Here is a 22,599-nt window from a genome sequence, read left to right as displayed (position 1 = left end):
GTTTAATTATGTCTTCAAGTTTTAAAATAGTAAAATCTCCAAAATATGAATTCATAGATGTGTTTGAGCTGTTTTTTTCTTTTTTCTTTTTAAATATATATATTTAAATTGCCTATGTCCTCCCCCCCAAAAAAAGAGAACATGTAAGAAACACATTAATCACCCATAAATGATCTTTTTTTTCTTTTCTTTCTTTCTTCTTCTTCTTTTTTTTTTTTTCCATATGTGCACTTATGCTATATTCTGCTTAATATTTCTCTTTAATCTGGAGGTTGGAGACTTCAATCAAATGGTGAATTTAAGACTGGCTCATCATTTGAAACATTATATTAGCCCAGAGACAGCTAGCTATGAGGCTTAGGTACATGCAGGGAAAGACCTGTGTGTGAAGGCCATGCATCCAGTCTGCCATGGTCTTTATGTCATAAAAATACTGTTGTTTGCATGTCCACCTGGGACAAGAGTTGGGAACTGCACGGGTTGTAGATCTTGCCACCATGGTTCTGAATTGAAGGCTGATAGAAGAGCATTTTACAGGATTAGTGAGCCAAGGCAGCCATAAGGACCAACCATATCCTGGGGTGCATCAAGCATGGTATTGCTAGCCTGTCGAGGGAAGGGATTTTCCCACTCTGCTCTGCACTGGTGCAGCCTCACCTTGGGCACTGTGTGCAGTTTTGGGTACCACAGTATGAGAAGGACGTAAGAGTGTCCGAAGGAAGGCCTCATGGCGGCCTGCAGCTCCCTCACGAGGGGAGCGGAGGGGCAGGCGCTGAGCTCTGCTCTCTGGGGACAGCGACAGGACCCGAGGGAACGGCGTGGAGCTGGGACAGGGGAGGGTCAGGCTGGGTGGTAGGGAAAGGTTCTGCACCCAGAGGGTGGCTGGGCACAGGGACAGGCTCCATTCAGAGCTTTTCCATTCAGAGAAACAGGCTTTCATTCAGAGATTAAACCACTGACTTTCTGAAAAAGTGCCTCTGAAGTTAAACAGATGTAGGTAGACCTGGCTACAGGACATAGTGACAATCCCAAACATGAGAAGATCCTGCCAGAAGAAGAAGAAATAGTTATCTTTTTTTCACTGTTGAGGTGAAAATTTAAAAAGAGATAAAACCAGACAAGCTGGTCTCTTAGGAGAATTGTTGGAAAGACCGAAGGAAGATTTTATTTTTATTCATTGTATCAATGAGTACTCATTTCACTGTGTACCATTTCAAGATTTTGAAAGTGAAATTTAATTTAACCTAAAGATCTGAAACGGTCTTTAAAGTTATGGCCCCAGAAGTCTCCAGAGCAGCTTCTGTTGGTTGGGGTAACTGCTTGTGCTGCACTCAGAAATCAGGCTTCAGTGTGGTCTGGATATCTCCTCTCACAGGTCTCTCAGAAACCACTCAGAATCAAATTAGTATTATGTCTGTAGTCTTGTATGTCTCTGAGGAAATCAGGTTATATTAATTTACTGAAATTCAACATGAATTTAGATTGTGGTCATTGTATTCAAAGGTAAAGATGTAAGTTTTAGTCTAATAAACAACTTTAAAGGTCAAAAACACATTTTCCAAGTTACTTCAGCTTTATATTAAGAAGTTCTTCAGACAAGTATCTAATAAGGATAAAAATAACCCAAATAACAGGAAACATAAAAAAGGGAAAAAAAAAAACACACCAGAAAAACAACGGAAAGTTGTCTGCTCTGGTATGAAAGAGGAACCTGCCCTATATGACATCATGTTCATCTTGTTGTTGCAGGCGTGTGAGACTTCATGATGGTCAGCTTTAGAGACCAACCTCTGACAAAGCTCCCTTCAGTCCTGCTTGTGGATGTCATTGTGGTAAATGTGTCCTTTCTGACCCAGAGAAAATATTAATGCCTAGTGAGCTTTTTTGTTTGCTTACGTTTTTCCCCTTTCTCCCCTTTCACCCCCAGATTTGACATTTCCCTGAGTCAGTTGCTCAAAGTTACTTAGGCTAGCAACAAAGTTGTGAGGAAGTGAGCAGAGATTATTTTATAAATGTACTTCTGGATATATAAGGAAGAAAGGCAGAGCAATATAGAAGAATGAACTTGGGGAAAAGATAAAAGAAAGAAAGAAGGGAATGGATATCAAGGACTATTGAAATGGAGGTAGAAGGGCACGGACTAACGGGAGCCTAATGCATCATATTGGATGGACTTGTACAACCTAACATTTAATTTCTTTCTTTGTTAAATTAAAAATGCAAGTATATTCATTAAGACTAGCGAAAGGAGAGTTGGTAGTGTACTTCAAGTCATTATTTATGTTTCAGTGGCCAGGGTGTATTAGCCTAATTTCTTGTTTTAGTTGCAGACATTTGGAATTATTTTAGAATATCACATTATTGAAATGACATTTTTTTTTCATATGAATAATATAGCCTAGAATAAAAACACAAAGAAATAAAGCTAATAAATGCTGGGAATTTAATTCATTCCATGCTGCTTCCTGAAACACATAAATCACTTTGAAATGAAGACCAGAATTGTTTAAAAAGCTAGCTAATTAATGAATATTTTCTCTTTCAGGGTTGAGAAGATTCATAATTGTCACTGAAGTAATGAAAGAGGCTTGTGTAATTGTTCTGTCTGCTCCTTGTACAGAGGAAAAAAGAAAATCATGAATATGGCAAAAGATAAAGGAATATTGATTGTAGTTACAAGGAGAAGAAAGTACTACCATTGAGTAAAAAAAGCATAATGGAACTGGTGATCCAGCTAATAGAAGGAGCAGGCGTAATCCTTCTGGGATGCAGGTGTGGGGAATATGGAGCACCTGAAAATCTTTATTCTAATGTGAGCTCCTGGGGAAAGTAGGGAAGAACTGATACTGCTCTGGATATGAAGCTGGGTCCTACAGAGGCTGAGGGGATTTTGTGGAAGGATATGGCCCTACTGCAGCATTTGGAAGGTCTGATCAGTGAGGAAACACACAGAGAAAAATTTTGTTTATTGTACTTCAGCAAAGAGAACATCTGCAAATAAGCAGATAGCTGTAGTATGGGTAAAGTGTGAATCTGTTTTAGGGGGTCACTCAGTAATGCAAAACCCGTTAGCATAGTTTGAGGCTAACAATAAGAGAGTTGTTGCTTTGGGAGCTCATCTGCTATAAATGACTGAGGAGAGGAGTTGGCTGATCACAGGGTGAGTATGAATGTCCAGGGAAATGTTTTATACACTTTTCAGCAGATGGAGGGAAGCATTACAGCGCTGATGGAGCATGCGCTGATGGAGCATTGGAACTGGTGCCAGCCCCAGGAGCAGAGCTCAGCTAGGGCAGGTGAAAAAAAATAAGCTGGTGGAATGAGTATGGGAATGAGGTGTCCATCAGGCTAGAGACTGTAAGAGCTTGATTTGCTGAGCAATACAGATGCCTACTGCCTGTATGTGTGTGCACAGATGTATATTGCAATAAATATCAGAGAGGAAGGAGACAGAATTGAATAAAACTTTGTTACAAAGAAAAATAAGTATAAACAAGCTGTTAATAAATCTAGGCTGGTAGAAAGCTCATAACGTGCAGTGATAGGTATTATTATTATTTTTTTTTAAACTTCTAGTTCTGGGGTCTGATGAGTCATAGCCTAACACTTTGCAGCAGCTCAAGGCAGAGACTGAAAAAAACACAACAGCTCACCCCTTCTTCATGTAAACTCAGGTGCAGTGGCCAGCCCTGTCCTCAGACTCCCTTTTCTTATATGTAAGAAGCACATCTTTAAACTAGGATTTTTTCTGTTCTTGTCTAAGGCCTGACTAAACAGACCAAAATCGCCACCTAGTGAGGATAGTCTCAGATCACTCATTTCAGACTTCTGCAAGTACAACTGAGACAATTGTCTGTGTGTAATTTTTTACTATATTTCTTTGACAGAAAATGCTTCATAACCTGTTCTGTGCAAGAACAAATTAAGTTTGCTGAGGTGCCAGGAAAATTGGCATTTTCTGGAAAGTATGTATCCAACCATCGGGATTACTAACACCTCTCTGTGCAATCACAGGTTGATTACTTGAATATCTTTGCAGCATATTTACAGACATCCTGACAGAAATCCTGAGTGAAAAGCCATGCTCAGTGTCTGCATTGGATGTCTTAATGCTTCCTGCACAGGCTGTGCTTCAAAGGGTATCTGAGTTCGTGGTCCTAGTTTCTCAGAATGAAATAACAAAAATGAGTAAACTGCAAAATTGGCTAAAATTAACAAGTTAGCAATTTCTTGCAAAGACTTCCAGTTAAATCTACCTTGCAGGATTCTTGATGCTCATACTTCTGAGCCCTCTCCCTTTTCTGTTATTTTTATTCTGATGCCCTTTGTGGGTTACTTCCTGTTATTGCACAGAAATAAACTGAACATCAAGCTTCAAGACAAAACTCATAGCAAATCAGGTTCATCAAAGTGTCAAGATTTTATTAAGAATAATGACGTTTAAAACACAGTTATTTTGGACACCACCAGTATATTTAGGCATTTAAAATTAACATTCTCAAGACCCTACATGCAGTGATAAACATAAAACACAAGAAAAGGTAAGGGAAAATGCACATGGGCCTCCAGATACAAGAGCTATGACTTTCAAATAACCACATGAAAAACTTCTGTGGAAATCATGAGTATAAATAGCGGTGAGACAAGAAGAATTATTTTTTTTTATAAATTTATTGCCCTTTACTTCCCTTGGTAGAGACAGAGTTATGATGGTCTCTGCTGACAAATAGTCCTGGATCTTTTTGAAATTGCTATGCCAGGCCTATCTAAAGTCAAATTCTGAATCTGCTAGTGATGTAGTAGGGATCAAAAAAATTTTCAGAACTGAAATTTTCCTTTCCAAAAGGAGCTAATTTTAAACTACTAAATGCTACTGCCTAAATTTATTTCCTGCTTTTCACAGAAATAAATCTTCTAAGTGTGAATGCTAGACTTTGTGAAGAAATGTGTTACTCAAACAGAACATTACAGGGGAATTAACAGCAGCTGCAGATTTCGGCACAACCTTAAATGTTGACTCACCAGGAATGCCTTCAGTATATGTTGCAGTATTTTACTACTTTTGTTATGAGTTCCCATAGCGATATGTGGACTGGACTGACACACTACATTATGCACTAACAGCCATGCAGATGGGTAAGGAAGGTTGGCACTGCTCTTGTCAAAATAGCTGACCAGGAAATAGTTAACTTTATTTCACACATTTCTGGTACTAACACTACAACAAATATGAATGTGAATGCAATATTGATTTCCTGTACAACTTCTTGGTATGAAGCTTTCAGTTAGGTTGGTTATGCTACGCAGAACCTGTATGTTCTGAGCTGCCAGACAGCAATGTGTGCACATACGCTCTGTGTCAGGAAAGCGAGATAATTTCTGCCTGCATGGAGTTTCCATGAGTGTATCAACAGTCATTGTTTGACCTTTTCTGAGTTCTGAGGAGGAGCAGAAAATTTAGTTTGCTGAAGGTATTTATTGTGTTGTAGACCATCAGGATAAGCAAAGAAATTGGGTGAAGCCATGTGTTTATTCTCTCATTCAATATTAATCTTAGGAATTGCTTCATAAATACTTGGCATTGTTGGAGATTCTGTTGCACTGTAAGTCTTAGGGTTCTTTACTTTCCTTCTCATTCAGGAGTTCTTGGGTCTTCTAAGGTGAAAAGCTACCTCAGAAGATGAGTTTGCTGTAAACTATTCCACTTTGTGAGATCCTGGAGCTGTCATACACGAGAGCCTTGTGAGATATCTGGTGCTTCAGACTAGGATACATGCAGGGACAGTGAGTTGTCAAGGGAAGGAAAGGGAAACAGGGAAAGAGCTGTGTTCCGAGGTCATTGGCTGTGTACCCTCACACCCAGTACACCTGTAGTATGTCTGGATGGGCTGCAGAAAGCTGAATTGGAAGAGCCCATAAAAGCTGTTCAACCAGGAGGGTGACCTGGTGTGCATGCTGTACTGCTGTGGCTCAGTTTTGCATCTGGCATCAGTAGTCTGTTCAAGGGAATAGGAGGGAGAGGATATATTTAATTGGAGTTGTCATTTTCCAACCCAGCCTTTTTTCTTTATTCCCATTGGAGTGAAGCTGCTGATATATATAAGTTTGCCAGGAAAGATAATCTCATCAGTCAAGCCTGCTTGGCCTCATAAGTTCACCTGCTTTTAAGGATGTGAACCTAACCTGCACACGTTGCCTTTACAGGATAAACTGCATTGTCCTCACAGTGTTTCCTCACACGTGTAGTTAAATATGTGAAACAGAAGGCCATGTATGAACCTCTCCTTTAGACTGTGGCTTTCTGGATGTAGAACTTGCCATCATACCTGCAAAGGTATCAGAAGAAAAAAACTGAGGGGACAATTTTTCCAATAGCTTGATGTATCTCTAGGATAGGGCTAGGATCTCATTGGGCTGGGCACAAATAACTGTGATAAAGTGTTAGAAATTTAAAATTAGAATGTTCCTAGGTGCCATTCTTCATCTGGGGTGGGAAAAATAGCCATTACTTTGCATATCTGTTGTTAAAAGGGAGGAAGCTTTAAAAAAAAAAAAAAGGCGAGAAACAAAAGTCATGGTTTTAAAAGTCAAAATAAAGCTTCAGCTGGGATTGAATATAGCACAGATTTGGGGATTTTACCACCAGCCCTTGGAAAAGGACTGTGAAAGTCATTGCTTATGATAAATATCCTTCAGTATCTCATCTGAAAGACAATGAGCTGCATCTAGATGATTTAAAGAGCCATAGCAAAAAAAAACAAACAAACAAACAACAAAACAAAAACAAAAATAAACAAAAAAAAAAAAACAGGGTGAGGCACAAGCTGCACCCCTATTTTATTTAATTGTTATATGAAATGAATATAAAACTAAATATGGTGTTTACTTGTATATTTATATGTGATTAGATACCAGTACAGTATCTGGGTGTGCTTTTACCCAATGTCACCATCTCAATTTTTCATCCAGCAACAGAATTTGCATTTACCAGGGGGATTAAAAAAAAAAAAAAAAAAGAAAGGAAAAAAAGGTGAAAAAACAAAATAATCAATCTGTTGTCCCTGGTATTGAACCACTAACCAAGAGGTTGCCATAGCAATAATATTTCCAAAAATACTAAATTTGAAGTAACAGCTCATGAGAGCTACCTCAGTTTTTGTGAAACATGGTCTTTTTTATTTTTTAGGCTCTTGCACACTCCACTTAAGGGAGCTGGACATCTGTATCCTCTGCCACCAAAATATACAAAGTCAATTTAAAAAAAAAGGTCGGGGGGGGATAGAAAAGGGATTGACTTTTTTTTTTGGGGGGGGGGGGGTCATACCTCCCACCATTCTAGCATTTCCATTTTACATTAGTTATTATGATGAGATCATTATACGTAAGTGTGCACTCTGACCTTCAGTGAGAGGTGCTACAGAGACATGTTGTAGCTCTGATGTGTACAGGCTGTAGTTCAGATGCAGCACACGGTAGCTGAGCTGCCCTGGCACAGGTGAGGATCTAACTATTTTGATGCATGCTGATACAGCATCTTCTTTACTGTTTTCTGTTTTGTTTGTTTGTATGTGTTTTGTTTGTTTATTTTTCTAAACATCTCAGTCCAGAAGAAAGCTTGCCTTTCTAGGATATTAAAAGATGTGAACTAGCTTGGTTACTTTTAATTCACTGTTGGACAGCCAAGAACTCCCTATAACATCTTAGACTAGCTTTTTATCAGTAACACAGATATTGTGGTGCAGCAATAGAAAAGGAAGAAAGAAAGCTTTAGGATACACACCAGGAGTTTCCCTGCCATGCCGCACGCTCTTTATCAATGCCAGGCCATGGTTTGTCAGATGCAGGTACAGTGGAGCAGGTGGCACCGGGCAGGGTCAAGCTGCTGTCTTGCAGGGCTTTGGGACCATGAGGAGCTGCCATCTCATGGAACAAGGAAAACCCTGGCCATTAGCAGCACCCATCCCCTGGGTGCAGTAGTTGCTCCAGGACCCTGCTGAATGCAGGGCCACACTTCAATTCCCTTCCTTACAGCAGGACCGGTAACCCAGGCTTTTCCTCCTTGGGACCTCATTCTGCACAAGTGGCTGCTCTGCCTTTGAGGTCGTGCTGGTCCCAAATGCTCTAGTGCTCCCACCCATTTACCCTCTCTGTGCTGAGTGGAGACAGGCAGCAAACAAGATGCAGCTTTACCATGTTAGAAAATGAAGAACTAGACCTATGACAACACTGACGATACTGGTAAGTAATGTGAAAAGTGGCATGTGGCTAAACAATGGCATTGCACTCCTTTACTGGCAAAAACGTGAGAGCCTCTGAAGCTTGTCACTGGAATAATTAGAATCATTTTAGTAACATTGCTCTCTGTGAATGGAAACAGGAAGTGGAATATTTTAATCTCATAGCTCAAATTCACACTTCCTTCAATTTTCACAGTTGCTCTGAAGTTAGACATGTTAAAGACAAGAAAAAAAAAAAAAAGACGACTTTCTGTTAGTCTTTGTTAGTCCACAACCATGTGAGTCAGGACTGACCCCAGTGACATTAAGAAAACAAAGCTGATGTGTAATTGCATCAGAAAAGAACAATGATGTGCATCATCGTGAGGCAGCTCACGGCTAATGTTCTAGGAAACACAGGTCAAATGAAGTCTAAAACTCCACCAGCAAGGTCTCCACGGTTCACTGAAAACTTCCAAGCTTAAGAAGCTGAGCTATATCTTTGCTGGACTACTGGAAGATGGATTCTGCTTTAAGTGAATTATTGACATGTAAACCCACCTCTGGTGTTCCTGTGCTGACAATATCATTTGGCACTGATATTTCATACCCTACAGATATTAACTAAGTTACCATCATGGCCCTTTAATTAACTATATTCTTACTATATAGATTGGGAAGTGAGATAGGAACTACAGTGTGTCACTGAGGAATGCATTTCTTCTTGCTATTAAATAGATCTTTGGATTTTTATAAACTCTTTTCTGTAACAAATGTTCTTGCTTTTGAAGTGGTTTCTGTGAATTTGCACCTGGTTTTTGCCTGCAGAGCTATTAGGAATACATATTCTACATATTCTACATGGAATATTTAGTAATATTATTACTAAATGCACTATGCACAGCATGGGTTGGAGCCTTCATGAAGACATTTTTCACTGTGGAATTCTCTCCTATAATACTGTGCGATTCCAAAAAGAATATAGATGTCCATTTTCATACAGGAAATTTGGTCAAGCTGGGACAAACAATTTTGGAGAGAGAATGAAAAAGATTGCAAATTTTTAGCTATGTCAGAATAATGAGGTAAATACACAAATAACTGAACTACAGGACATTGCAATCTCAGTTTCCTCATTTTACCGGAGGGCTGTTATTTCAACAGATGAAGTGAGCATTTCAGAGCAGCCTAAGGGATTAGCTACCTATGTTTTATCTTCGTAAAGTAAACACCTAATTTATCGGAGTTCCTTCAAGAAGCCTAGCCTGTGGGCCAGACGTTGTTGTTTTCCTTTATCTGAAGTGGATCTTCAGTAAGGCAGGGACATACTATAAGAAATGATGCTACAAAAAACATCCACGCATAAAAATAGAAGCTGACCCAAGCTAGGGCTTTCATGGGCAAAGGCAGAAAATTGAAGTGTATTAAATCTCAGGGCCAAATTTTTTGGAAATAAAGCTCTGTGCGCAGTGTCAGGGCCCTGAGTTTCCCTACAGACTGCAGCCTCTTCCCCTGCCTTCTTGGGTTTTATTGCCTGTGTGGAGGCCAGCACTGATGTTGTGCTGCCATGCAACACAGGGCCAGGTGGGTGGGAGAGGAAGCTGGAAGGATTTTTGGTGGTGATCTCTCCTCCTTGGCACAGGAGCTGCTTGTAAGCTCAGGCACTTGCCCTGTGCCCTCACCTGAGACACATCTTGGGAACGTGCTGCTTGGCCTTGTACTTTGATGATCCTGACCTTGACTTGTTGTCTTGGCTTCCTGGCTCAGCCTCAGACTTGCCTTATCACTATAGCACATCCATGTGATTTGTCTGCTGATCGGACAGCTGTTGGCTGATGCTTTTTACCATCACCAGATCTGCTCTGCACACCTTGCTTGGGTGCTGTGGGATTGCATGGCTTTTTGGTGAGGATACTGCCCTGCTCACCTTGCTGTCATCCTCAGCTCCTGGTTACCTTGCAGAGCAGCCAGTTCTCACGGCTTCCTCACATACGGGTTAAATTCTACTCAGTTTTGTTGTTTAGCTTTAGCTTTCATTATCCCCTATTAAAAACAAAACAAAACAAAACAAAAAACACACAACAAGGAATTAACTTTCCAACCTTTTTGGCACATGAAAGGTCTAGAAATAAACCAAGTTCTTTTTTTCCATGAAGTTAGTGAATCTTGGTTCTGCTTTTATTCCAGTGCAGCAGTGAAATTTCACGTTCTATTGCAAAATACATTGTGTTCTTAGGTCAGCACAGGGACATATCTGTGGTGAAGTAGTTTGGGCTGCTGTTCACGTACTTTTTGCTTCATAATATATAAAATGGAATTACAGAAAAGAAAAAAAAAACACATGAAAACAAAATCCAGTAAAAGGATTAATGGAAACAAAGAAGGGAAGGGAACCTACTTTTTTAAAGAGGAAGGTAACAGCCAGAATAGTGACATATGTATTTATAAAAGTTCACAGGATCACAGGAGAATTCTGGTTGGAAGGGACTTCAGGAAGTCTCTAGTTCAACCTTCTACTCCAAGCAAGGTCCTCTATGAGGCCTGACCAGGTTTTTCAAGCACTTTGTCCAGTTGGGTCTTGAAAACCTGCAAGGATGGATGGTGCAAAACATCTTTGTACAACCTGCTCCACTGCTTGGCAGTCCTCATAGTTCAAAAATTTTTGCTTATATCGACTCTGACCCTTCTTGTTTTGAGTTATGTGCGTTTCTTGTCCTTCTGCTATGCACTGCTGTGAAAAGCTTGGCTCTGTCTTCTCAACGCTCTCCTTGCAGGTATTGTAAAGCTGATATTAGGACCTCCAAAGTCTTCTCTTCTCCAGGCTGAACAACTCCAATTTCCTCAGCCTCTCAAGTTCCCCTCTCAGAATGTGAAATTAATTGAAAATATAAATAGACACAACCAGGAACTCATGAAAACAACAAAAGTGACTCTTTGTAATGGAGAAATGAATAATTTCTGTGCAAAAATTTCAGTGCTGATTGTGATCACTGTGTGCTGGCCCTCCAAGTATAATGTCAGTCCTAGAATTGTGCTGAAAAGTGCTGGTCCAAATTCTTTCCATTACTTGTGCTGAAAAGTGCTGGTACAAATTCTTTCCATTGCAGACTTGCAGAGGGGCTTATTTTTGATGGAAAGATTTTTATTTATTTTTTCTCTATGAAACTGGAAAGCCACCAAAATCAAACATTCTTCCTGGAAACTGACCCAAAGTGAAAAGCTTATGAGGAGACAAAGAAAACCTCATAGTGTTTTGATTGTCTTTTCACAGGGACAGGTGCCCACCACTACCAGTGAGTCACAGCAATAGCAGGGAGCTTGCATGTGACCAGATCCCTGTGTTAACAGCTCTACTTTTGATTTGTGCTAATTTCAACCCTTTTAAAATTTGGGATCCTTTGCTGCCATTCTTATTAGCTATTGGTCCATTCTTGTTCTTCGTTGTGTTTTTTTTTTTTTAGTATAGTTAGTTGGCTTGTTTGAATTTTTGTAAAATTGGCTGACTGAGAGCTCAGCCAGTAACTCTAGCTGAAGCCTCCATCTGCAGTTATATAAGTGGATATAGACCTCCTTGCTCTGTTGACTCCATAAAAACAAACAAACAAAAAAAACCACTCCAGATTACAGTCAAAATAAGCAAGACTAAAGACTAGTCTTTTGTGTTGTGGAGATGTGAAACCTCACCTTCCATTCCTTTCCTTTCCTCCTTGTGCATATTAGGAAAAATTTCATCTGACTTAAACCATCAGTGGCTAGAATCTGGTTCCTTATATACACTCTAAGTAATGAATCTTCAACCATCTGAAACCCAATACTCATATTGTAATGAAAAGACATGACATATAATTATACATTAGGACATTTTCCAAAGAAGATAAAAGTTAAGTCTCTGTCTACATGAGGTAAACAATTTTAAGAAGTGGCTAATGGGAGGGGTATGCTGAAGGAGAAGTTGAGCCATTACTGAAAGACAGGAATCTTCATAGCACCATCACATCAGAGAAAAGATTGAACATCCTCTCTCTGTCTGCTTCTTTGTCAATCATTTGAATGATCTGTGTTTGTGTGCGTTCTTTATTCATTTCTACCACAGATTTAAGAACAATCCTACATAAGGCTCCTTCACAGCTAAGCTTTAGGTTTTTATTAAAACAGGAAAACAAATGACTGGTTAAGAGGACTTCAGCCTTCCTCCAGCTGAGTACATGTGTGCCGAGCACATGGACTAGCTAGCAATCTGAGACAGGAGGCAGTTGGGTGGGGAATCCTCAGTAATTTTTTCAGCGTGTCATGTTCACCTTTCTTGACTGTATGTTTGTTGATTTATGTACCACATCTGTTTTAAAGATACATGATGATGCTCCCTCAATTTCATTGACCCTGTAATAAGTTCTTGTTAGTTCCAGCTACTGGTTTCACTTAGATTAGTATACTTCTGGGGTATTTCCTACGTATAGATGGCGGAAGAGTTCTCCTTTCTTTTCACTTTATGTTATCCACTTTTTCTTTGACTATGCTCTTGCAGCCATTTTTGAGAGAGTCTCCGTTTCACAGCAAGTTCTGTAGGTGACATTGCTCTTTGTAGTAGAACTGCACAGAGTATGTTCTTCCACTTGGTTTCCCTCAGGCTTTCGTAGGTATAAGCAACACCTGAGCAAATTCAGAATGTCTGTTTGTGCAGTTTCACTCACAAAGCAGTAAAGAATCGGATCGGCAATGCAATTCAAACTTGTTAAGGCTTGTGTGATTCTGTAGATCTTATACATCAACTGCAAAAACTGGGGGTTAGTGGAGTACGGTTCCTTGATGCTACGAATAAACAATACAACATGATAAGGTGTGAAGCAAAGAATGAAAGTAACTGTGATATTCAATATAAGTTTCCTGATTTTTTTCTTTTCTTCATCTACTGTGGCTTGATTACACCTCACTGCTTGGTAGATTTTATGATAGCAAAACACAATGATTATCAAAGGAACCAGGTACCCTGAGCATATCCGGAGTAAATTTATCTGTGCCTGCCACAGTTCCAGGGGGTATTTATCATAACATAACGTATGATTAGTGGAATTGCAAGGATCACTGAATACTTCGTTGTTCATCAGTATGACAGAATTCAAGATGCCTTCCAGAAGCCAAACAATTATGCTGACAATCAGTGAAAATCTTCTTGTGCGCAAGTGCTGGAGCTTCAAGGGGTGAACTAATGCCAGGTACCTGTCGACAGAGATGCAAGCAAGGAATGCAGTGCTAGTGTAGAAATTCATATACATAAGGAAGGCAGAAATTTGACAAAGCGTGGCAGAGAGCCTCCAGTTATCTCCATTCCAGGCATAATCAATCCATAAAGGCAGAATCACGGAGTACAAAAGGTCAGCCAGGGACAGACTGAAGAGGTAGACTGCTAACTCATTCTTTTTCCTCACTTGAATGCAAGACACATAGAGGGATATGCAGTTGATGGGAATACTGATGACTATCACAATGCTGTACACAAATGGAAACAAATACTTATCCAGGGTGTGATCATCATGGCACTTAGCAGTGTTGTTCATTGTCCACCCTGAGGAGTTTTGCGCTAATTCCAGCCCAGATGCAATAAAAACCCCTCTGTAGTCTGATGGGTGGTCATCTGTTAGTTCTTCAGGACCTGGTTGGTAAGATTCCACCTTTCTGTTGTCAAAAAGGAAAAATATCAGCTATAACAACATTTTTTGACTTCTTAGTGGTATTGTTTTTTTGAAGAATTAAATTGTCTTTGTAGGAGATCAAAAGTTTTAAACACTCCTGGATGGACACGTGCAGAGGAAGAACCCCAATGTCTAAGAAGGTCAAGGTCAATCATATGCAAGCTTATACAGCAGAAGCAGTATGAGACACTTCCAGAGGGGTAGGGTGCTGGAATCAAAGGTCTCTCTTGTGAGAAAGTCAAAGAAGATCAGAAAGTGCACCGCAAATAATAAATCGGAGTGAAATAGGGTGCTGGCCATATGGCAGATTTCTTATTCCCAGTGCTCTCCTCTTCTTTAAAACAATGGAGAAACAAAGACAGGGATTCAGGTACTTCCACATGTTTGTATATGCCCAGAAGAGGAGAACATGGCTGATATGCATTCCTATTACTAATCACTCTCTTGCGACATCTGCACATTTCCCTAGTTCCCCACCCCTCCTTAGTATGTGATCCCCCAAGAGCTTGCCATCAATATTGCTATTCCAGCAAAGGTTACAGCATGTAACCTTCATGTGAAACCTGGCAAGCTACTGGATTTTTGCATGCACAGGAGAATCTGCCAGGCTTAATTCTCAAATCAGATGGAGACTCTCTGAGTACAATTTTTTATTTACAATTCTTTCCTCTAAGAAATTGTGGCTGCCTTGCGTGAGTTTGTAAAATCATCAGCAATTAAGCTTGTCTTAGGCACTACAACAGCCATGCGGTCAACAGCTTCAACATGAAAATATCAGTAAAATGGCAGCCCTGAGTAAGAAATGGGACTGGAAGAGGAACTGGCTGCATAAGTTTTAGAAGCACTTAGAAAAGCTGACCTTTCAGTAAGAAAGGGTGTACTACCATAGCTATGAGACAATTGGAACTCACTGGTTACGTCACAGCTCTTACATTCAGTAATTCCCTTCTCCAGAGATCTAACCAAAAAATTCAGGAAACACAAGCATGGAGAATACTTGCTGTGGTCCAGCTCTATTGCCAAATATACTGCTTCAGAGATCACCTCTAACAATTTATCTGGGGTTTGAGTCTAGACTGCCAGCAGAGGAGGTGAAGCGGTTGTAGAATGAGTAGGTTGCAAGATAGAACTGTCTACAACTGTTCTCACAAAGGAAACTGCTCAAACTGAAAACAATTTATGGTACAGGGATTTTCCTATGTGGTGGGCAAACTCATTCTGCCCTTTATGGGTCTGATGCATGTGTGTGGAGGTTTGTGGGTTTGTCAGAGAAACCCATGTAGGTTTATTTACTGTTCAGAAGCTATTACATGGATCTCTCTTTTCTACAGAGAAACTTTCACTGATATTCAGGAAATAAAAAGGAGTAATGACATAAAGAGTCAGGAAACACACACTTCTTTTTACCAGCCACTGATTTATTTGATTGAATTGGCTCACTTTTCGCAGTTAGTCCTAAATTCATTCACGTGCTTGAAAGATAGCGAAAATTCTTGAGAAAGACTTCTCAGTTTGTTCCAGTGAGAAGCTTTACTTATATGATGACTAGTTGAAAAAAGTGCCTATATGTAAGACATACATAAGAAATATGCTTTTCAGTGTGGTTTATTAAAACCGCACAGTATATAGGGCATCATAGGCTCACCAATATAGGTAAGTATCACACATTAAACATCTAGCTCTAGAAATTAGATCCCAGGGTTTTGCTGGCCCACTTCTCACCAACAGCAAAGTATATGTATACAGACTGATAAGTAACAGATAAAATACATACCTCTTCTTTATATAATTTTTAGCATCTTTTTTCCTATAACAGGTCTAACAGGGAAATGTGCCCTTTCAGAAGCATGTATGTAATGCAGTAAGTGGATGAGGCAGTGTTTATACTAGGCGCATGACTGAGAAATTGGAATTCCTTCTCCTCCCCCACAAACTCTTTCTCCATTGTTAATTGACTTGCTATATTATAGACTCATCCTCCTTATAAGCTCCCGACTTGTCTTCATGTTACACACCACAGATCCTCCCACAGCTAGCTAAATCATCTCTTTCAAACCTAGGCACAGACCGACTAACTTACCTTTAACCTTCTCTTTTTAACTCACTGTTTCTAAAAGCTTTCCTCTCTCGATCTTACTGATCATAGGTAAACCACCTGTCTTTATATTGTAGTCATCTGAATAAACTGCATGTTCTTTAAGGCAAGACCTTGCTTTGCTCTTCTGCCACCTGCCTTAACATTTTAAGCTCTAACTGGATTATGGCAGGCTGGGACACTGAAGATGGGATTCATAAAGAGAGCTAAGATGACGTGAAAGTTACCACCTCAGCAATTTTTTCTGTCCTTCTTGTTCACAGGTCATTACACCCCATGGCTTTCTTTTATGTTCAGCTACTATCATCAACAATTTCTATGAACTAAGCTCAGAAGGCAGTCTGGAATTCCTCAGGTAATCCATGTCCTAGCTTTGATGACACATCGATGCTACTTATAGCAGGATATTCTTTCGATGACAACAATAACAAAAAGTGTGTCATTCTGGCATGTATTGACCTATACTGAAGTGTGTCAAAGAGCCAGCAAATGAAGTAGATCACAATGTATGTTGTAGTTTCTTGCACAGAAATATAAAAGCAAAAAGCACTGTTTTGCATCTGATTATAACACATTTCGCTACAGTTATTTGGGGTCTTGTCTCAGAGGAATCTGTGCATACCATTCTTCCTTACATAGCACTTTTCTGATAATTAGGATTATGTAATGCAAAATTATTTTTCTTACCTGAAAGCATGATCTGAAGCATTCCCATGTTTTTTCTCAGCTCCTGAGCGTACCTGCTAGTTTTCTTCAGGAAGATGGTATTGGCTTACAGACACACTGAAACACAATGTTCGGTAATTTTTCCCATTTACTGTTAGAATTTTTCTAAAAATCTATCAAGGAATTTCTGTTTAAAGATACTGTCTAATGGTTTGTCTTTCATGATTCAAACTGTCTGTGACTCAAATGTCTCCCCTTATTTTGTAGACTTGTTTTGGTATCAGAAGTGTACTAATGAAAAAAAAAATCCATGTATATATTTCTCAACAGCCAATTCTCTCTTTTAGAGAGATTATTCAATGATTATTGTTTTCCCAATCTCTTTATCATTTTGCTACAGAAAACCTGCTGTTAAGAGAACTCTGATAAAATAACTAGCAATAAGACATAAAATTTAAGAAGCAGACTAGCAAATGTTATGCTTCAAGTAATATATGCAAACAAACCCATAAATGAACCCTGTGAATGTTACATATTGTATTTGTATTGATGCATTTCCACAGTATCTAATTTGGATTCAAAGAGAACTTTACACAGTCTCTGCATTTATGACATTTTCTAAGTAACAAAGTAAGCAAGCAACTATCCTTTGATAAGCACAAATACACAATGGATATTCCATACTCTTTTCTGTAAACAACTTTCTAAGGGGAGAATGGGGGAGTCTTTTTTATTTTTAAAATACAAGAATCCGACTACAGTTTGGGAAATTAGGAAAGATGGCGAAGACTGTAAGGATTTTGTGTTACTGAGAGTTCAGTCACTAATTAGAAATATATAGAGATTAGCTAGAGTCACCAGCTTAATCTTGGAAGCATCCACAACCAATACATTTCCATTATATGTCCTCTATTTAAAATTCAAGTTCATAAAGGACAAGTTGCTGTAAGCAATATTCATTATAATATAGTATATTTTTGCATGTACTTTGCCTAGTAGGTAAGATTCAGGGGAAGAAAACATTATGTCTGCTAGATCTGCAGAGTAGCTGCTGTACCAGTGCTACTGTGTATCAGCCATAAGATGGAAGGACAGATGTGTTTTTGATTTTTTTTTCTCTAAACAATTTCAACAGCAGATTGGTTTGTGTTCTTAAAATAAGTTATACAGCCAAGTTGATTTCCTCAAGTAGAGGGACCACCCATAGCTGGATCTTTTCTATAATGAGAAGATCTCAAAACCTTCTTAAAACCTTATAATTCTGAAAACCTTCACAGTTTAGGAGAGTTGAAATATGTCCTTCAGTAACTTGGTCTTTTTTTGCTTAAAATGAACAGCACTTTTTCATATACTACACTAAATTTTGCTCACAGCTCTCTGAGATTTTGTAGAAACTCAAGCAGGTCTAAGAGTTCAGCCTTTGAGATACACTTTATGGATTATTTTATAGAGCATAAACAAACTCATTAACATGAGCAAATAGAAAAAAAAGTACTTTTTTTTTTTTTAAGGATGTAGACCACATAGGTGAATGTTATTTTGCTATATCTTTCTGTGCCTCGTGTTTTCCTCTAGGCATACAGAAAGATGTTGTACAAAATATTCTCATGTACATGACGCTTGGTATTCTAAGAAGCTACTTTTAGAACAGCTTGTTTTTCTGCTAAGTTTTCAGGATTGTGTATATTCACATAAATAATGCTGAGTACCTTATTAATGCAATAAGTTATTAAAAAACAGTAATAGAAGAGCTATTGGAACCCTCTGTGAAGTCTGAGGCAATTTTACAATGAGAACAGGACAGCTCAGAATCCTGAAAACTCATACCCTTTTCTTCTCCATCCTTCCTCCCCTCTCCTAAGCAATAGGTATTATGGTCAAGGCAATACAACTAAAAGAATAAAACAAGCTGGCATGTCTTTTCTAACTCATCCTTCCAATGTTGTTCGCCCTCTTGCCTCATGTTTTGCATGTGCTGGGAGTGAAATACTCCTCCCAGAGCAGTCTTTTCCAGCCTGTTTTGTGTCCCTTCTCCATGTTGCATGATGTCAGCATCACATTAATGGAGAGACAGGATAAAACCTGTACCACAACATTAATAGTCTATTTGCTAACTTATTGGATTTTGTACTCTTACCTAGACAGCCATGTGCTCCCGCGTAGCAGTTTTACTCCTATACCATCAGTAGTGCAACCAGACTCTGATTCTGAGAAGAGAAACCACTTCATCAGATAAAGGAAAAGGAAGCTGCTCTTAGATACACAAATGAAGCAACTCCTTACAAGCCTCTTAATTTTTTTTTCACTTCCCCCCCTTAAAAAAAAAACAACAAAAAAAAACACAAAAAAAAAAAACAAACCTGCTCATTTAACCTTACCCCTGGGAAAAAGACAACACACTTATTAAGAAGTATAAAAAAATTATAAAACAATATAAATATAAATCATAAAACAATATAAAAAAACAAGATCGGTAAATCTATCTATATTTTCGGTAAATTTACATAAGTTTTACTGAAAATATTGCCAAATTACAAAATTAAATGAGTAGAGTATATTACAGACCTCTTATTTAGGATATAACGCATCCTGAAGAGAAACCATTCCACAGAAATGGAACAGCTTTATTTGTATGTGTTCAAAACATAGAAGCTTCTTTTGACCAGAAGACTTGGCCCTTTCTGTTTCCAACAAATCTATCACAGAATCAAAGAAAAAATGACTAGAGAAAAACCCATAAAAATACATCATAAGGATTTTAGGAGCTTGTTCAAAAAGAGTTTAATTATTTTCAGGATCTTTGTTACTGTTTTTTTTTTGTTTGCCTACTGATGGGAGCAAGTTTGTGCATAGTGTTAGTTAACAGGGGATAACATAATTTCATGCACTTCAACAGTTTGCACATCTGTATATTTTTATATAAACTGAATGTGAGATTGTATGCTGCTTTCATGGGGGTGTTTCTTTTAACAGATAATTCTATTAGGGAAAAAAATGTTACATAGGCCCAGTTTCTCCTCTACCTCTTTGATCAGAATAATTTATTGTGAACTCTGATTTATCCATAAATATTGTTTAGAACGACTGACGTCTGCTTCTAAGAAACTGGGTACAATTTCACTTTAAATGTACATCTATTGTGTAATACAAAAAATGGCCTATTTGATGATTCAGATGCTAAGGAGAAATGAAACAGATGGGCGAATTTAAAACCTCTCAAATCCTGACTTCTCTGAGAACAGTACCAGGCAGCTCTATAATATTTAACCACTGGATGCAGAGATTTGGTTCCCCCTTTTTTTTTTTTTTTTTTTTTTTTTCCAGACAGAGCATGACTTTTTTATCCACAGTTTTTTTTTCTACTGATTATCAAATCATTCTATACTTGCAGTCATTCCTTAACTGGTAACATAGCGCCCTCCAGCTTGGTGAAAATTAGGCTTTTCAGCACATAAGGCTGATGATAGATTAGGTTAATTTCTAAAATAAATTTCAGTCAAGCCTTTATTTTCACTGAGAGAAAAGTCATCAGAAAAAGACCCGTTTTCTCACTTTTCACCTGTCTTTCCCTAACATAACATCTACTAAGAACAACTTCTGGTGGGCAGGTTCTGCTCCTCTGTTGAGGGTTCCTATATTTCACTGAAGAAAAAGCAACCTTTATCATTATTAGAAATTGAGAAATCTAGGTGAATTATTTCTAAACGTCTTCACCGAACAGTCAATATTGGGAATGAGGAATCAAAGGGAGCAAGAGTGGAGACAATGCGTTTCATACATTTCTGGAAGTAAAGATACATGCAAAAAAAGCAACTCTTGGCAATTCAATTTTTGATACAAGCAGCACTTTTTTTTTTTTTTTGAGATCTGGATATACACAGTATCTCAAATCACTCATCTCAGAACTACAGGTGTTTTTTGGGTTGGCAGAGACTGAAGTGCTACTAAGAAAGAACAACTGAAATAGAAAAGCATCAACAGTGGAAAATTGTCTTATCTACAAAAGAAACAATGAATATTTTGTTTAAGTACTCAATAATTTTACTGCTTGTATTTGAGCTTACAAAAAGTTCAGATCACACATCGTTGTATGATGGACAAAGACATAACGAAAAAAAAAAAAAGCACAGAATTTACAAGTAAAAGCCAGGTTGAGATTCCTAACCCTGAATAAAAGTCCTCATAGTCCCATTATCCTCTTCTTCCCACCAAAAAAGATTTCAAATATATTTTTCTTCACCAGATGAAAAGGGGAGGTGTTCAGCACATCATACAATAGAAGTATGAGTTTTGAAAGCTGACATTTTTGGGCTCCTATGAGCGAACAAGAGAATGAATTCCACTTCAAAAGCCTTCTATCAAGAATAAATTGATATATCAAATTAAAAAAAAAATCACCAAAATTAAACAGCTAATTTGTCATGATGGCAATACTTTCTGTATTTGCACACTCCAGAAGTGCAAAGGTGCACTGTCTGCCAGAACAAATGCAAATTAGGACTATGAGCATAATTCTACCTCTGCCACTGACTCACTGTAGCCTTGAGGAAGTCACTGTCCTTCTGCACGTAATAATGACATTGTATAGCTCATTTGGGTGTGAGCAGGTTCATTAGTTAATGCTTGATATTGCTGTAAAGTGCAAAATGTTATGTGAGTGTTTGGTATTGTTATTAAAAAAAGAAATAAACAGGAAACATTAGTCAGGTAATGTCATCACTGAGACATTAGATTCCTCAATGACACGGACAATAGAGGCAGTGGCTCAATTAACAGCATTCTTTGTGGACAGAAACATGAAAAACCTGGGATTTCCTACAGCTCTAACACACTGTGTGCATGACGTCAGCCACTGCATCCCCCAGTGCCTCATTGCTCCTGAAACACACAGAACATCTGCTCTCTAAAACACCAAGGTCAATGGTCAGAAAGCTCTACTTTCAGGATTTTTATACAATAATCAAACAGATCTCCAGTCTCTTGACTACTTTCCATCTGAGCGGAATGCTTTCTGGATATGGATTCTGGCTAAAAACCCTGGCTTATCCTCATGGAAACTTTTGATGTATGTTATGTCACAATCTCAACTATTTGACCATCAGCATATCCCACAAATTCTGTAAAACAGAAAGGGGTGCTCAGCTCTGCTCCCAGGAGTCAAAATGCAGTTTCAGCAGAGCCCCTTGGGGGTCCTGCTGTGGATCTAACTAGGGCTGACTAGGATTCCCTGGGAAAACCCTGGGGTTGCCAGCACCCCTCGTCAGGGCACAGCCTCTCCCTGGGCGCCCCGCACCCCAGAGCCGCTCCCAGCCAAGCCACTCGTTCTTGTGCAAAAGACCAAAGGTCTTTCTTGCGCCGTGCTGGGGTTTTTGCCTATAAAGTGCTTATGTTGCCTACAGTGTGAGGGGTGTGGTGGCAGCCCGAAGATGGGCTGAGGGCTGCACAAAGTCAGTCACAGCTACTGGTGGCCAGAAGCTGGTGAGGGCCTGGCAGTGAGAGATGTACCGAGATGCACTGGAGAAAGGATCCACTTGGTAGTGGATGAGGGGCACTTTGGCGTCCATCTCGCGACTGGGCTGCTCATGCTGCACGATGTGCAATTTCGCTTTGTTTTCACACACAAAAAAGCCCGCACCCCTGTTATCACAACGCATCCTTAAGTCCCTCTCCACATTCCCACACCCAAAATGGCTCCTCAACGGCTTCACTCATACTCAGCGCCCACACCCAGCACGGCAGCCCGCTTCCACACCGCGTGGGACCCTCCGTGCCCTTTTCCAAAATGGCAGCCACTAACTTCAACCCGGCCTTGCCCGGTACGGGCTGAAAACCCTTCCCCCGCTCTTTCCCTTTAGCAAAATGGCGGCGAAGCGCGCTCACGCCCCGCCCTCCGCAGGTGATTGCCAGGTTGCGAGGTCACGTGGTGGGCAGT

At 39.2% G+C, this 22,599-nt stretch overlaps 1 protein-coding gene and 1 long non-coding RNA gene across 2 annotated transcripts; one reads left to right on the top strand and one right to left on the bottom strand.

The window, feature by feature from the left end:
- The first annotated feature begins 759 nt into the window (after nt 1–759).
- Nucleotides 760–10,623, top strand: LOC308196012. The gene is made up of 2 exons (XR_013952026.1): nt 760–1,874; nt 2,546–10,623. It is a non-coding gene; the product is annotated as an uncharacterized lncRNA (long non-coding RNA).
- Nucleotides 10,624–11,763: 1,140 nt separating this feature from the next.
- Nucleotides 11,764–22,484, bottom strand: GPR65 (G protein-coupled receptor 65). The gene is made up of 3 exons (XM_080594379.1): nt 18,805–22,484; nt 16,689–16,784; nt 11,764–13,889 (listed from the first exon to the last, which is right to left on the bottom strand). The coding sequence occupies exon 3, from the start codon at nt 13,769–13,771 to the stop codon at nt 12,728–12,730; it is 1,044 nt and encodes a 347-aa protein (XP_080450505.1). The 5' UTR covers nt 13,772–13,889; nt 16,689–16,784; nt 18,805–22,484; the 3' UTR covers nt 11,764–12,727.
- Between the last annotated feature and the right edge of the window lie 115 nt (nt 22,485–22,599).

This window comes from Anser brachyrhynchus (assembly GCF_964034855.1).
Source record: "Anser brachyrhynchus genome assembly, chromosome: 5".
NCBI lineage: Eukaryota > Metazoa > Chordata > Aves > Anseriformes > Anatidae > Anser > Anser brachyrhynchus.
Note: the sequence above shows the minus strand (reverse complement) of the source record. Positions and strands in the feature narration are given on the sequence as shown.